The following is a 13,230-nucleotide window of genomic DNA, read 5'->3' as shown; positions in this document are numbered from 1 at the left end:
AGAAGATCTCAGTGGAAGAACATTTTGCAAGGAAAATTATTATAGCTGCTGTGTGCAAAATAGATTGTTGGGTTGAAAGTCTGGTTAGGGTAGACACACCAGGAGGGGTAAAACAAATGATCGATGATCTAGGTAGACTAGAGGAATGGTCAAGAGAACGGCAACTACAGTTTAATGCCAAAAAATGCGAAATCATGCACTTGGGTCTCGAAAACCCAAAGGCTAAATCTAGTATTACCGGCACTATAATGAAATCTACAGAGGAGGAAAGGGATCTAGGAGTCACTATTTCAGGTGACTTACAGATAGGTAAGCAATGTAACAAAGCAATGAGGAAGGCAAGTCAGATGCTTGGTTGTATAGTGAGAGGAATCAGTAGCAGAAAGAAAGAAGTAATAATACCACTGTATAGGTCTGTCACTCACCAGACTGTGAGTGCTTCTTCCCGTGTGTTTAGGAACCGTGGCCGTCCACCATCCTGAGGGTCTGCGCATGCGCAGCCCTTTCAAGCCTTCAGTACCTGTTCCCTTTGGTTGATTGGCTGATCAGGCAACACTCCCTATTTAAAGCACCTGAGTTCCATACCTCGTTGCCTGATCTTGGAGTCTCATTCCCCATGAGCCTCTAAAGGTGTTCCTGTGTTTCCTCGTGTATTCAGCGCTGCCGATTCCTGTGGTTTCCAGACCACTTCAACCCTCCTGTGTTTCATCGTGACTGTATTAGCTGATTCCTATCCGCTGCCTCCGTGCACTACAGTCTTCAGCTCACTTCAACTCTCCTGTGTTTCATCGTGACTGTATTAGCTGATTCCTATCCGCTGCCTCCGTGCACTACAGTCTTCAGCTCACTTCAACCCTCCTGTGTTTCATCGTGACTGTATTAGCTGATTCCTATCCGCTGCCTCCGTGCACTACAGTCTTCAGCTCACTTCAACTCTCCTGTGTTTCATCGTGACTGTATTAGCTGATTCCTATCCGCTGCCTCCGTGCACTACAGTCTTCAGCTCACCTCAACTCTTCTGTGTTTCATCGAGACTGCACCAGCTGATTCCTATCTGCTGCTCTCCGTGCTCAACAGTTCCAGCTCAGCTCTACTCTCCCGTGTTTCATCGTGACTGCACCTGCTGATTGCTATCCGCTACCTCCGTGTACCTGCAGAGTCCTGCTGGCTGCTACTCCTCAGTTCTACTCGTGTCTGCAGCAGCTGATCCGCTCTCCGTGCTTCTCAGTGTTCCTGCCGGTGTCTACTCGCCAGTCTGCATCGGATCTACGCCTCGCTGCTTTCATCTCGTCTAGACCATCGCTACTCTTCAGTGTTCTCCAGGTGTCCAGTTCTACATACTACTGCTTCCTGAGTATTTGTTTCTATCCCTGCTGGTCTACCTACCTGTGCGCTGCACCTACTTGATTACCGCTTCACCCTCCTGGGACTTCGCATCCTGCCGGCCTCCAGCCGTTCAGGTATCTCTGCACTCCTGTCTGACAGCCTGCTCCTGAACCACGGTATGCATACTTCTCATTGACTGTGCTGGTGTATTGCATATCTTGCTGGACTGAGTTGTTCTCCTCTGGAGTTCACTATCCGCTGAGACTTTTGCCATCATTGACTGTGTTATCTTTTGCCCGGATAGTTCCTGTGACTTTGTATTGTTGTGCAGTGCTGTTCAGTCATTACTATATTGTGCATGTCATCGTTGATCAAGTTCAGGGTGTCCGTGTATCCTCTGTATTGCAGACTCTTCCCGTGCTCCTCCTCACATATATATTCAGTGGTACAACTTGCTAGAGGCAGACCACTGATCCCTGTTTCCCGAGTCACCTGTTCCAGTATCCTTTCACATAGCAGTGGTACAACTTGCTAACGCAGACCACTGACTCCCCGGATACCTCCACCTGGATTCCACTCCTTCACCTAGACAGCGGTACAATTAGCTAAACGCAGACCGCTGACTCCCATCACCTCCTCGTTGCTGTTGGACATTCCTCTTCACTATAGCAGTGGTACAACTTGCTACCGCAGACCACTGACTACCCTCACGTTTCCTTTGTCCATTCAGTTCCTCGTGTACTACTACATATATATTACCAGTGCTGCTAGTCATAGACTTTTCACGAGCATCTCTATCATCTGCTGTCTCCTGTTCCGGGATCACCCCGCTACCAGAGTACCATATTACCATCTATACTGCTCTGGTAAGTCCATCACCTGGTGATCCCTGGGTAAAGACTCCTAGTGCCCGTGACAAGGTCATTGGTACGGCCTCATCTAGAATACTGTGTTCAGTTCTGGAGGCCATATCTCCAGAAGGATATAAATACATTACAGACTGTACAAAGAAGGGGAACTAACATGGTGCATGGTCTACAGCACAAAACTTACCCGGAAAGTCTAAAAGATCACAGGCACGTTATAGTGTAATTTACTGCATATTAATATATGAAAATGTATAAAACACAAAGACAAAACATAGATTGTGATAGTCGAATTCCAATTAATTTTAAATTCCTGGAGGATCACCAATCTATCTAAAATAAACAATTGAAAAACGCAATTTAAATGCACACAGGATATTGGGAATTTGAGGCGCTCAAATTATTTGAGTCAGTTGAAAATTTGGCCAAATTTGGCTGGTTCATGCGCCTCAAATTCATTCGTGATTTTCCGACTGCTTCGATTCGGGTCGACTGTGACACCTAATTTGCGATTCAACTTTCGAGTTTACAGCCAACAGTTAAAACAAAAGATGATAAGATAAACTCTAAAATGTAGCCCGTTCACGGTTAAATGTTTACAAAGAAATTAAAGATTTTAATATTTTTATTAGGGATGTGCACCGGCCACTTTTGGTGTCTCGTGTTTTGTGTTTTGGATTCGGATTTGCTTGAGGTTTTGGGTTCGGATTTGTTTCGCAAAACACCCGACGAAAGGTTTTGGTTCGGATTTAAGGTTTTGGATTCGGATTTATTTTGAAAAAAACATAAAAAGTGCTAAAAACCAGTTTTGTGTTTTGTTTTTTTTCACTCCTACGCTATTATTAACCTGAATAACATTCAATAACAATCATTTCCACTAATTTCCAGTCTATTCTGAACAGCTCACAATATTGTTTTTAGGCCAAAATGTTGCACCGAGGTAGCTTGAGCACATAATGCCAAAAAAAGAGGTACAAGATGGAATTGTTCTGGGCCCTCCCTCCCACCCCTCGCGAGACTTGGACGACAGAGCCTCGTTTTCATTTTTTTGCCCGCCGGAAATATCCGAACAGTGCTCGGATCCCGTTCGGATTCGCACTGTTCGGGTGCGCTCGGATTAGCAGAATCCGAGCCCGCTCATCTCTAATTTTTATTGCAATTTTATTAAATGTGTTTTGGTATTTTTACCTTTGTGAATGAACGGCAAGCTGTCAGCTAGACGTGTTACCTGATAATTCTATAGGGAAGGGTCAGGTAGAAGAGTGCTGATTATACTTGTTACAATCTTTGACTGATGTAATTAATAGGGAAGAAGAGAGGAATGGAACAAGCTTATGAAGAGGGCTTTTTAAATCGTGAGATGCATCTATATTTGTACCAATGTTATCGTCCATCTTCTATGCACTAACATGTAGAACATTAACGTCTTTGCATCCTACAGAGTTTTGTTAATTCAGTCGTCAGTTGGAGATGACCTTGAATTCTCAGCCGCGCAGTTCTCAGTACAGCGATTATAGTAATGGTATTACACAGCACAAAGCCAGACCTCCTTCAGAAGAGCGACATAAACTTTATTCATCACAACATACAAATAATGTACAGTCATTTCCTACGTATATCAGTCGCTCTATACCTCTTTCACAGATGAGATGGCATTGAGATCTATACACAATGTACATTGGTCTATGTATACTTTACAAGGAAAGACAGATTGGTAATGTGAGGAGGGGGCACTGTGTACAATGTGAGTATCTGTACCACAAAGCAGGCACATTCGTGTTTTGTGTTATGTGGTTTTAGACACAAATAACATGACTATATTTAGTAAAAGGCTTTACGTATGCTGACAACTTTCTGCATGGCGCAACCCTTCCTATTGCAATTGGCGTTCACAGATGGTTCAGTCAACACAGTAAGGGAGAGGGGCGGGGCTGACAACCACACCGTTGGAGATAGTTGTCAGTGGATCCACCCACCACTGGCTGTCCCTTTAAGACATTATGCCTGATTCATTAAGGAACTTAAATTAAGAAGTTTCTTATTTGAGTCTCCTAGACAAAACCATGTCCCAATGCAAGGGGTGAAAATTAGTGTTCTGTTTTGCACAAAAGTTAAATACTGTCTGTTTTTTCATGTAGCACACAAATATCAACTTTAAATTTCAGTGTACAAATAAACTATCAAGTATTTGTGTGCTACATGAAAAAACAGTCAGTATTTAACTTATGTGCAAAACAGAAAACTCATTTGCACCCCTTGCAATGTAACATGGTTTTGTCCAGGAGACTCAAATAAGAAACTTCTTAATTTAAGTTCCTTAATGAATCAGGCCCAATGTCTTTGGATTTACTCCCGATAGTGATTAGAGAAAAAGCATTTTTTTATACCATTTTGTTATCATGTAATCTAACAATTCTTTGAATAGCTATATAATATGAGTTACTTTGAAATGCTCATTTATGCACCATTACTACATACTGTAAACAGAACAATATTATTCGTAACACAAGTTCACAGCCTGAGCCTTTGATGACTCTCAGCTGTCATATTGAAATGAGTGGTACTGTGCCATAACTTATAAAAACAGAGATATTCAGCATTTTAGAAGGCATGACCTGTGTACAAGTAAAAGCTGGTGACTTTGGATCTGGGATAGACGTTCACAGTAATATGGTAGCAAACAAACTATTCTTGGAATAAACATAGTACTTTTTGAGAGCGAGCACGCCCTGTGCCGCAACATTTTAAAATATTTTTTTTGGGGGGGGTTAACTCCATTGTCAGACACTGACTGCACAGGGAGTATTTCCAAGGGGTCTATAATAAATAACTCAACCTCAAATGTTGAATTATCCATAACTGGCTCATGGGCTCGAGAGTGGAGTTGAGCAAAACGCTTCTACAAATTTCAGGTTTCTCTGACTTTCAGCGGTCTGCGGTTGCAGAATCAGTTCACGGAGGTTGCGCTGTTCTAAAAGGTTCCGTTTCTTAAAGGGTGACTCCACACAAAAGTAATAAAACATCATTTTTTTTAAAATCATTATTCTACTGTTACTTCAAGATCTCTCCATAAAATCTGCAGTTAGAAGACTCAGACATGGCCGCTGCTTACATGTTGTAAACATCACATGGCGACATCTGTAACGATTCAATGGTGATTGCGGTCCACAGTTTGTTTCCTTGGGAACAGATGTGGCTAAGGAGTGTCTGACAGTCATAATGGGCCTGATTCATTAAGGAACGCTAATGACGTATTTTGCGCAAAAAATTGCTCAGCGCATGATCACAAATGAACCACACGCCAGTGAACGCAGGTGCACCTAATTCATCTACTAAAGGACGCTTCAGACGGGCGCGATTTCTGTGCGTTCTCATTGGACTTTATATAGACATATGTATTGTGAGTATCTTGCAGTGTGTCCTGTCCGTCTGTATACGGCAACAGCCGTACAGCCAGAAGGTATTTACACTCTTAGAATTAGAAACGTTTCTTGAGATCTTCTTCTTTTGGAATACGGCCGTACCCGCTTGCGTTTCCGTCTGTTTTAAAAAAAAAACGCCAATTGTGTTAACTTTGCTTTCCTTAATGTATCAGGCACAATATGAAAGCCAATCGGCAACAACAAGCCAAGTCTGAGTCTTTCAACGACAGACGTCGTATTACAACTATTGGGATCAAAATGAACTTGAATTTCACCAGTTCAACGGCTATGATCCTGAAAAGTCACCAATTGCAAAATTTGTGGTTTGTGTCCGCCATTGAAGGTTTCTCCAACAGCCCTGGACAAAACCAGGGGAGAGGTGGCGATTGTTCCTGCAGCTCACATTCTACCTCCACAGCCCTTTAATGGTTAACAAAATTATTTTCCTTTTTTTAATTATTTTTTTTTACACATTCTGCATTTTATTTACAAAGAGCACAAATAATTTACCTTTCACACTGATGCGACAGGCGGTGTGGGACTAACAACCAGGTCTAACAGGGAAGATAATTCCTTCCGTTACATTAACGGTCATATTCAGAACATCTTGCACTTTTATACTTTTGACGCCATCAACTATTAATCGAAGTGTTCAAATTCTCTGCAACTTTATTCCGTCACTTGTGGTGACGTTTATTTGATATAACTATTATTGCAGGAGTGTAAAGACTTAAAGCTCAGGTGTCACTTTCTGTCTATGCTGAAACTACTTCTAGGAATGTCGCTCATTCAGTAACGATGTCTTGTCTCCTATTACCATGATCCACAGAGAACGTTCTCCAGCTGTGGATTAACGGCAAGCAGGAGCTGGTACAGCATGCTAGCAGTTGTAGTACGCACATATAGGGTCTCATGTAGAGTTACACGTATGTCTGCTTTATTTGCATGAAATACGCATGCGTGCAAAAATAAGTACAGATTTTGGTGCATCTTGCACTTACGACTCTTTACGCCTGGAGAGACTAGCACTGGCTGAGTACGTTCGGGACGTGTAATTGAGGGTAGACCTGGATACATCATCATCATCAACATTTATTTACATAGCGCCAGCAAATTCCGTAGCGCTTTACAATTGGGAACAAACATTAATAAGACAATACTGGGTAATACATACAGACAGAGAGGTATGCTGGCAGGGGTATGTTTTGGGGAAATGAGGAGCTAGTGCAGTGATGATGATGATGGCCATCAGCACCACTAGTTAGCAGTTATCATACATGCCCACTCTCCCGGATTATAGTTAGGTCTCCCGGACTCCCAGGAGTAAGCCATTCTCCCGCATCCTTCAGGACGGGGGCCTCGGTGGGGCTAGTCACTGCAAATCATGTTATTTGGGGCTCACATACTTCACCTCCCCTAACAGCCATAGCTGCCAATTCAGGTCAATTTCCTCCAGTAGATCTCTCTAAAGAGGATAATTGTGACATTATCACCTCGGAATTCAATATGAATGTATTAAAAGGAACAATATTCAAGTCCTGTGTATAAGAATAAAGTACTGTTTGGTGGCAGGTAATACCTATATAATATTTACAAGCAGTGCCTTATACTAGATATCAAGGACGTCTATGACTAGATGTAGCCACTTCAGACAGTGCTTATACACAGGACACTCAAATGTTATTTCTGACGTCCTTATAAAAGAAGGGTGTTAATATCACACAGGTGATGATGTCACAGCTCAGCATTATAACTTATTACATCTCTGATTTTACACAAAGACTAAGAGCAAAGAGGACAAAAAAAATTAATAAAATGGTAATTATATGGCTGCAAAAGACTAAATGACTGATTTATTTCTGGTAAACGTACAAGTATTAATAGCACACAATCTGTGAACACGGTAAATCAGTTTCTATAGTCTGTGTGCGGGATGAGAGAGGGACCAGTTCATGCGCCCAACAATCGTCATTCTAAAGGACGTTTGCTGCAAGTTTACAGATGTTCAGTATATTTCCATCTTGCTGCGTTTATCATGTGAGCTTCAGACGACTATGAATCAATGTTTCCAAGGACAAGACGTGTTCTCCTATTACTAGTATCTATTGTACCGAGTAAATCAATTCAGTCACTCATTCCTCACCATGAATGGACTATCTACATCCCAGTCCATGCACACAACACAGAGCAATGCCTTCCTCTTACTACAGTCTTCACAGCCATTAATCCTTATCAATACACTGTATCTTCAAACACCCGAACTGTGCGATTTCATCATTAATCCCAAATACATGAAATGTGCTTTATATAGAGGTGCCTTTTACACCACAATATCACTGCATCGAATTTACAGGAGACTCACATCACTAATTTGTGCTGCTGAGAGATCCTGCTCCTTCCACTATATAACTCTCAGTCTGTGTCTTCCTGCTGCCTCCATTCCCCTCCTCACATCATGTCACTGCCCCTGTCACATGCAGCCCTGTCCTCACTAACACGTCACTCATCTCCTGATATACTCTGTGCTGCTGGGGACCCTGCTCCTTCCACTATATAACTCTCAGTCTGTGTCTTCCTGCTGCCTCCATTCCCCTCCTCACATCATGTCACTGCCCCTGTCACATGCAGCCCTGTCCTCACTAACACGTCACTCATCTCCTGATATACTCTGTACTGCTGGGGGCCCTGCTCCTTCCACTATATAACTCTCAGTCTGTGGCTTCCTGCTGTCTCCATTACCCTCCTCACACCATGTCACTGCCCCTGTCACATGCAGCCCTGTCCTCACTAACACATCACTCATCTCCTGATATACTCTGTGCTGCTGGGGGACCCTGCTCCTTTCACTGTATAACTCTCAGTCTGTGGCTTCCTGCTGCCTCCATTCCCCTCCTCACATCATGTCACTGTCCCTGTCACATGCAGCCCTGTCCTCACTAACACGTCACTCATCTCCTGATATACTCTGTGCTGCTGGGGGACCCTGCTCCTTCCACTATATAACTCTCAGTCTGTGACTTCCTGCTGCCTCCATTCCCCTCCTCACATCATGTCACTGCGCCTGTCACATGCAGCCCTGTCCTTACTAACACATCACTCATCTCCTGATATACTCTGTGCTGCTGGGGACCCTGCTCCTTCCACTATATAACTCTCAGTCTGTGGCTTCCTGCTGCCTCCATTCCCCTCCTCACATCATGTCACTGTCCCTGTCACATGCAGCCCTGTCCTCACTAACACATCACTCATCTCCTGATATACTCTGTGCTGCTGGTGGACCCTGCTCCTTCCACTATATAACTCTCAGTCTGTGACTTCCTGCTGCCTCCATTCCCCTCCTCACATCATGTCACTGCCCCTGTCACATGCAGCCCTGTCCTCACTAACACATCACTCATCTCCTGATATACTCTGTGCTGCTGGGGGACCCTGCTCCTTCCACTGTATAACTCTCAGTCTGTGGTTTCCTGCTGCCTCCATTCCCCTCCTCACATCATGTCACTGTCCCTGTCACATGCAGCGCTGTCCTCACTAACACAACAACACGTGTGGACAGGTCACTGCCTCCCACAAGATAATTAAACTGAAATAATCGGTGCTGCTGTGAATATTCCAATGATCTGATTGGCTACAGGCTGTTCTATGACCACCTACATCATTAGCAACATGTACAGAAGATAGATACTTTTAACAAAAAAAAAAAGGGTGCTGATACCTTATCAACCTCATCTTTATAATGTGTGCATTAGTATAAATGTTTGTAGATAACTTTTCCTAGCTCCCATGTTTAGCTATCCGGCCAGATCTTTGAATACAAGTAGTTGATACTGTGACACCTCAGAGATATCCTTAAGATCTGGCCTGCTTTTGTTGCTTGAGGGCTTAAGCCGTAAGGTATCTGTACTATTGCAATGGTCTCACTAGGTACCCCAGGACACTGAAACTATAATGACATCAGAATGCAGACACAAAGCAGACACTGCAAAATCCACAGTGAGAATGGCACGATAGTGAATTCACCCTCACAGCTCTATATACACGTGCGTTGGGCATCCTATATAAATCTAGGGTTTAATCTGTGTTGTCTAAGGGCCCATGGCAAAGCCTAGTGCCGATACATAGGAACATAAAATATACAGTGCAGATTAAAAGGATTTTTCATTATTAAATATATATATAAATTTATCTTTCTGGCTGTACAGTCCTGCTAACGAGAAGAATGCAGCATAATGCATGCACATCCATGGGTTTTAGTGCAAACAGAACAAGATCTGGGACTTAGACACGATGACCTGGGAGAAGGAGCTGCTGGAAGAGAATAGGGAGGACTCCTGCCCCCGGTGGAGAGTCTCAGTACTGCAGGTCTCTCGGACAGAGAGGGATACGATGTAAATGTGCTTAGTCCTCATTCAGTACACACACAGGTCAGGAAACTTCATCTCGTAGACAGGGATTGAGTGGTTCTGTGACTGGCCGTAGGCTGCGGTGATGGTGCCAGAGGGGCTTGGGGGTGGGCTGCAAAACAGCAAGAGGAAATATTAAATACCACCTCTATAAACAACTCTTAGAAACGTATATACATTACACAGGGTCTTTAAAGAGCATCTATCACCTGACCTTGATGACCTTTCAACCTAAAACCCTCGGAACCAATTAAATATATACATGCCTTAATTAATCACTCCCTTAATGTTTGTTTTTTGTACACTTCTAAAATATTTCCTATTTTTGAACTTTTCTTTTTCTACCTTAATCTTAGGTAATATTTTAGGCATGTTGTCGGGCTAAGGAATTCAAGCAAACCAAAAGTTAATGCAATTATCAATTATTAATGCACAGTGTTAATGAAGATTAATAGCACAGAAATCTATACATATTCAACGGAGTAAATCCATTAAACCAAACAACAGACTAACATGATATAAGTTGTGACTGATCTGGGAAACTGAGTGGCAGATAGATTGTGACACATGATATAATCAGTTTTATAAAGAGACTCATGCAAACCAAGGTCGTCTATCACGGAGAAGGGTCTTAAGATCACTCACCGTATAGTCAGCTCAAAGATTTGGTTCAGTTTACTTTGTAACAACGATGCCTGAAGATAAGGAGAAGAGAAGGTTGGTGGGGGCAGGATATGAGGAAACCGCGTTTAGTAGTAACTTTATAATAAGCAACAAACAAAATTATGGAGCAGAATAATGTAATCTTTCTCTTACACCTCAGTATATGTCAAGCCAGACAAACCACGCTTGTGATAGAGGAGAGCACCAGACCACCCCTCTAATAGGCCCACCTGATTCTGTCCATGAGTGTGAGCCGTACTTCTCTAAGTACGGGAGACTCCATAATTTGTGGACCTGGACCGCTCAAGGAGAGAAGACCACCCTTAAGGGTCTCACTTCTCTTTTCTACCTGGATCGCTCTGTGGGACGAGGCCTAATGATCCCAAAAGTGTCATTACGACCCTGCTGCGTTTATCTAGTTATTGAGCAGCTGGGTGGGGGCCCTTGATAAAACGAATTGGGACATCTTGTCCCCCACACTTGTCCCTTGCAAAAGTAGGAGGGTATAGTGTGGGCACAAACAATGCTCGTTTACAAAAGAAGAAAAATGCGGTCCCACCGTGTGCAATGGTGAGTGCAATGGTGAGCGCTTAACTTTACACAACTGCGCCCACTGTAACGGGATCTACACACAAAGACTGGCATCATCTGGGAGGAGCTGGGTGGATCTAAAGCCCGGCTAGGCACCCTGTATCGCTATACGAAAAAACAAGATTTTTTTTTACAGGACCAGACAATTAAATGAGTTTCCAGGGGTGGAGAGTGCACTAGTAGTGGGGGTTTAGGTTAATGATGGCCATGACCCCCTTCCCCCTGCTATTAAGAGTGCTCTGACAATTTTTGTAAGGTGTGTGTGCAGGTCGATTGTGTTGCACGATAATGTTTGTATCTCCCGGTGGAAGGGCGTGTGAGAGATGTAGCTGGTCCCATAGGGGCCACTATTTTCCCTCTAGTTTGCACGATGTATGCCACTTTTGACTTGTGATCACATGCCCACAGTCCAAGTTTCAGCAAGACTGGAAACATAATTATAGCTATTATGAAGTTACGTCGGAACTGTTATCCCGGTAGAAGGGAAAGTCAGATATAATATAATAAAACTGTAATAATAGATACTATTTTACAATTCAGCATTGAAACAATTTGTGAGTCTGTTTGTTCGTTAGTGATCTAACGGGACTAAGTGTGCTGCCGTATGTCAGACACTGAGAAAGGAATTGTAAGTGTTCCATTCATGTGCAAAGTCTGTAACTGGGATGAGGGTGATCTGGATATATCAAGGGGGTCTCCGTAGCGCAAGAAAGACAATTCAAAAAGCACATACATATCAAAGTGCATCCAAATTATGATCCAAAATCTCTACAAGAACCGGGGTGATCATAATCTCACATGACAACCTGACAGTGTTACTCATTCACGGTACAATTCTGCGTCTTAGCAAAACTGTGTTGCGCTTCTGGTGGGGAAGGTGACCAAATGTGCGGACAGGTGTAGAGTTGGGAGGGAGCCATGACCTGGCTTCACTGTAAATAACAATATTAAAACAGAGTTGTCCAGTGTTTGTGTGTTCCCTGCAGAATCAGTCAGTGTCTTCGCTGAATGACTAATGGAGCCCATATTATGGAATGGCTGTATAAAGGTGTTACTGATACTTGGTTTGTGCAGTCTGTAAACTGCGGGGGGAACAAACCTATAGTTTTATGGTTTATATGTATAAATAGGATACAATATGGCGCTACTAATGTATGCAGCCTAGTACCTATAATAGGAGTAATAATAGGAGTAATCCATGATAGCTTTATTTTTACACTGAAATTTAAAGTTGATCTAGGACATGCCCTAACCCAACTATAAATCTGTCCCAACATTTTAAATTTACCTCCCCCTCCAATGCAACATGGTTTTGCCCAGGTGCAAAGTTACTCTTTTTTTGCTTTACTTTCCTTAATAAATCAGGCCCTGGCTGTCTACAATCGCTCACTGCTGGTACAGACGGGACCCCCGATATGGGCATCCAATTCACTTGTGTCTGGATTTTATACACGTTTGAATTTGTGAGTGTAATTTTTTACGTACTTATTGTCATTTAGTAAACAGGGTAATACACTAGATATATTTCTGCATAACCTATGAAGCACTGATCGTGAAAAAAGCCTATACAATCTAATGTGCCGATACAAGGTCATTAAATAAGTTTTATTTCTGTAAGTGTATTTCTTATGGGGAAAGGGTCAACACCCATCACAGGGAGGGAATGCTTTAAGAGTGATTGAGACACCGTTTTGGAGAAGGGTCATATACCATGTACATATACCATGATTGCAGGAGGATTCTTATCATTTACGTAAGTTTACTGCACTATATATTTTCATTTTTGAGTTTAGCCCCTTCTGCAACCACAATTCAAAGCTGGGATCTTGAGTAGTGCAAATCTCTCCTAACAGGAGAGAGCTCTCATCTCTGTATGAATGTATGTAAGCGCTTGATGTACGTATAAGCTTCTTTTTGTTCCACTTTTAAAGTTTTGTCAAAACATAACGTATCATTCGT

General features: G+C 42.7%; 1 protein-coding gene across 4 annotated transcripts in view; it reads right to left on the bottom strand.

Annotated features, from left to right (window-relative positions):
* Window positions 1-9,014: 9,014 nt before the first annotated feature.
* EFR3B (EFR3 homolog B) overlaps window positions 9,015-13,230 on the bottom strand; it is a 117,992-nt gene continuing 113,776 nt past the window's right edge. For 2 of the 4 annotated variants that reach the window (XM_075201156.1, XM_075201159.1), the window contains 2 exons: window positions 10,663-10,712; window positions 9,016-10,129 (listed from right to left, as the gene is read on the bottom strand). In XM_075201156.1, the coding sequence (XP_075057257.1) occupies window positions 10,024-10,129; window positions 10,663-10,712 (156 nt within the window). In that variant the 3' untranslated portion in view covers window positions 9,016-10,023. Of the gene's footprint in view, window positions 10,130-10,662; window positions 10,713-13,230 lie in introns of all 4 variants that reach the window. The other 2 variants (XM_075201157.1, XM_075201158.1) reach the window with 2 other exon arrangements.

This window comes from Mixophyes fleayi, chromosome 3 (genome assembly GCF_038048845.1).
Source record: "Mixophyes fleayi isolate aMixFle1 chromosome 3, aMixFle1.hap1, whole genome shotgun sequence".
Taxonomy (NCBI): Eukaryota; Metazoa; Chordata; class Amphibia; order Anura; family Limnodynastidae; genus Mixophyes; species Mixophyes fleayi.
The sequence above is the reverse complement of the archived record's forward strand: the minus strand, read 5'-3'. Positions and strand labels throughout refer to the sequence as shown.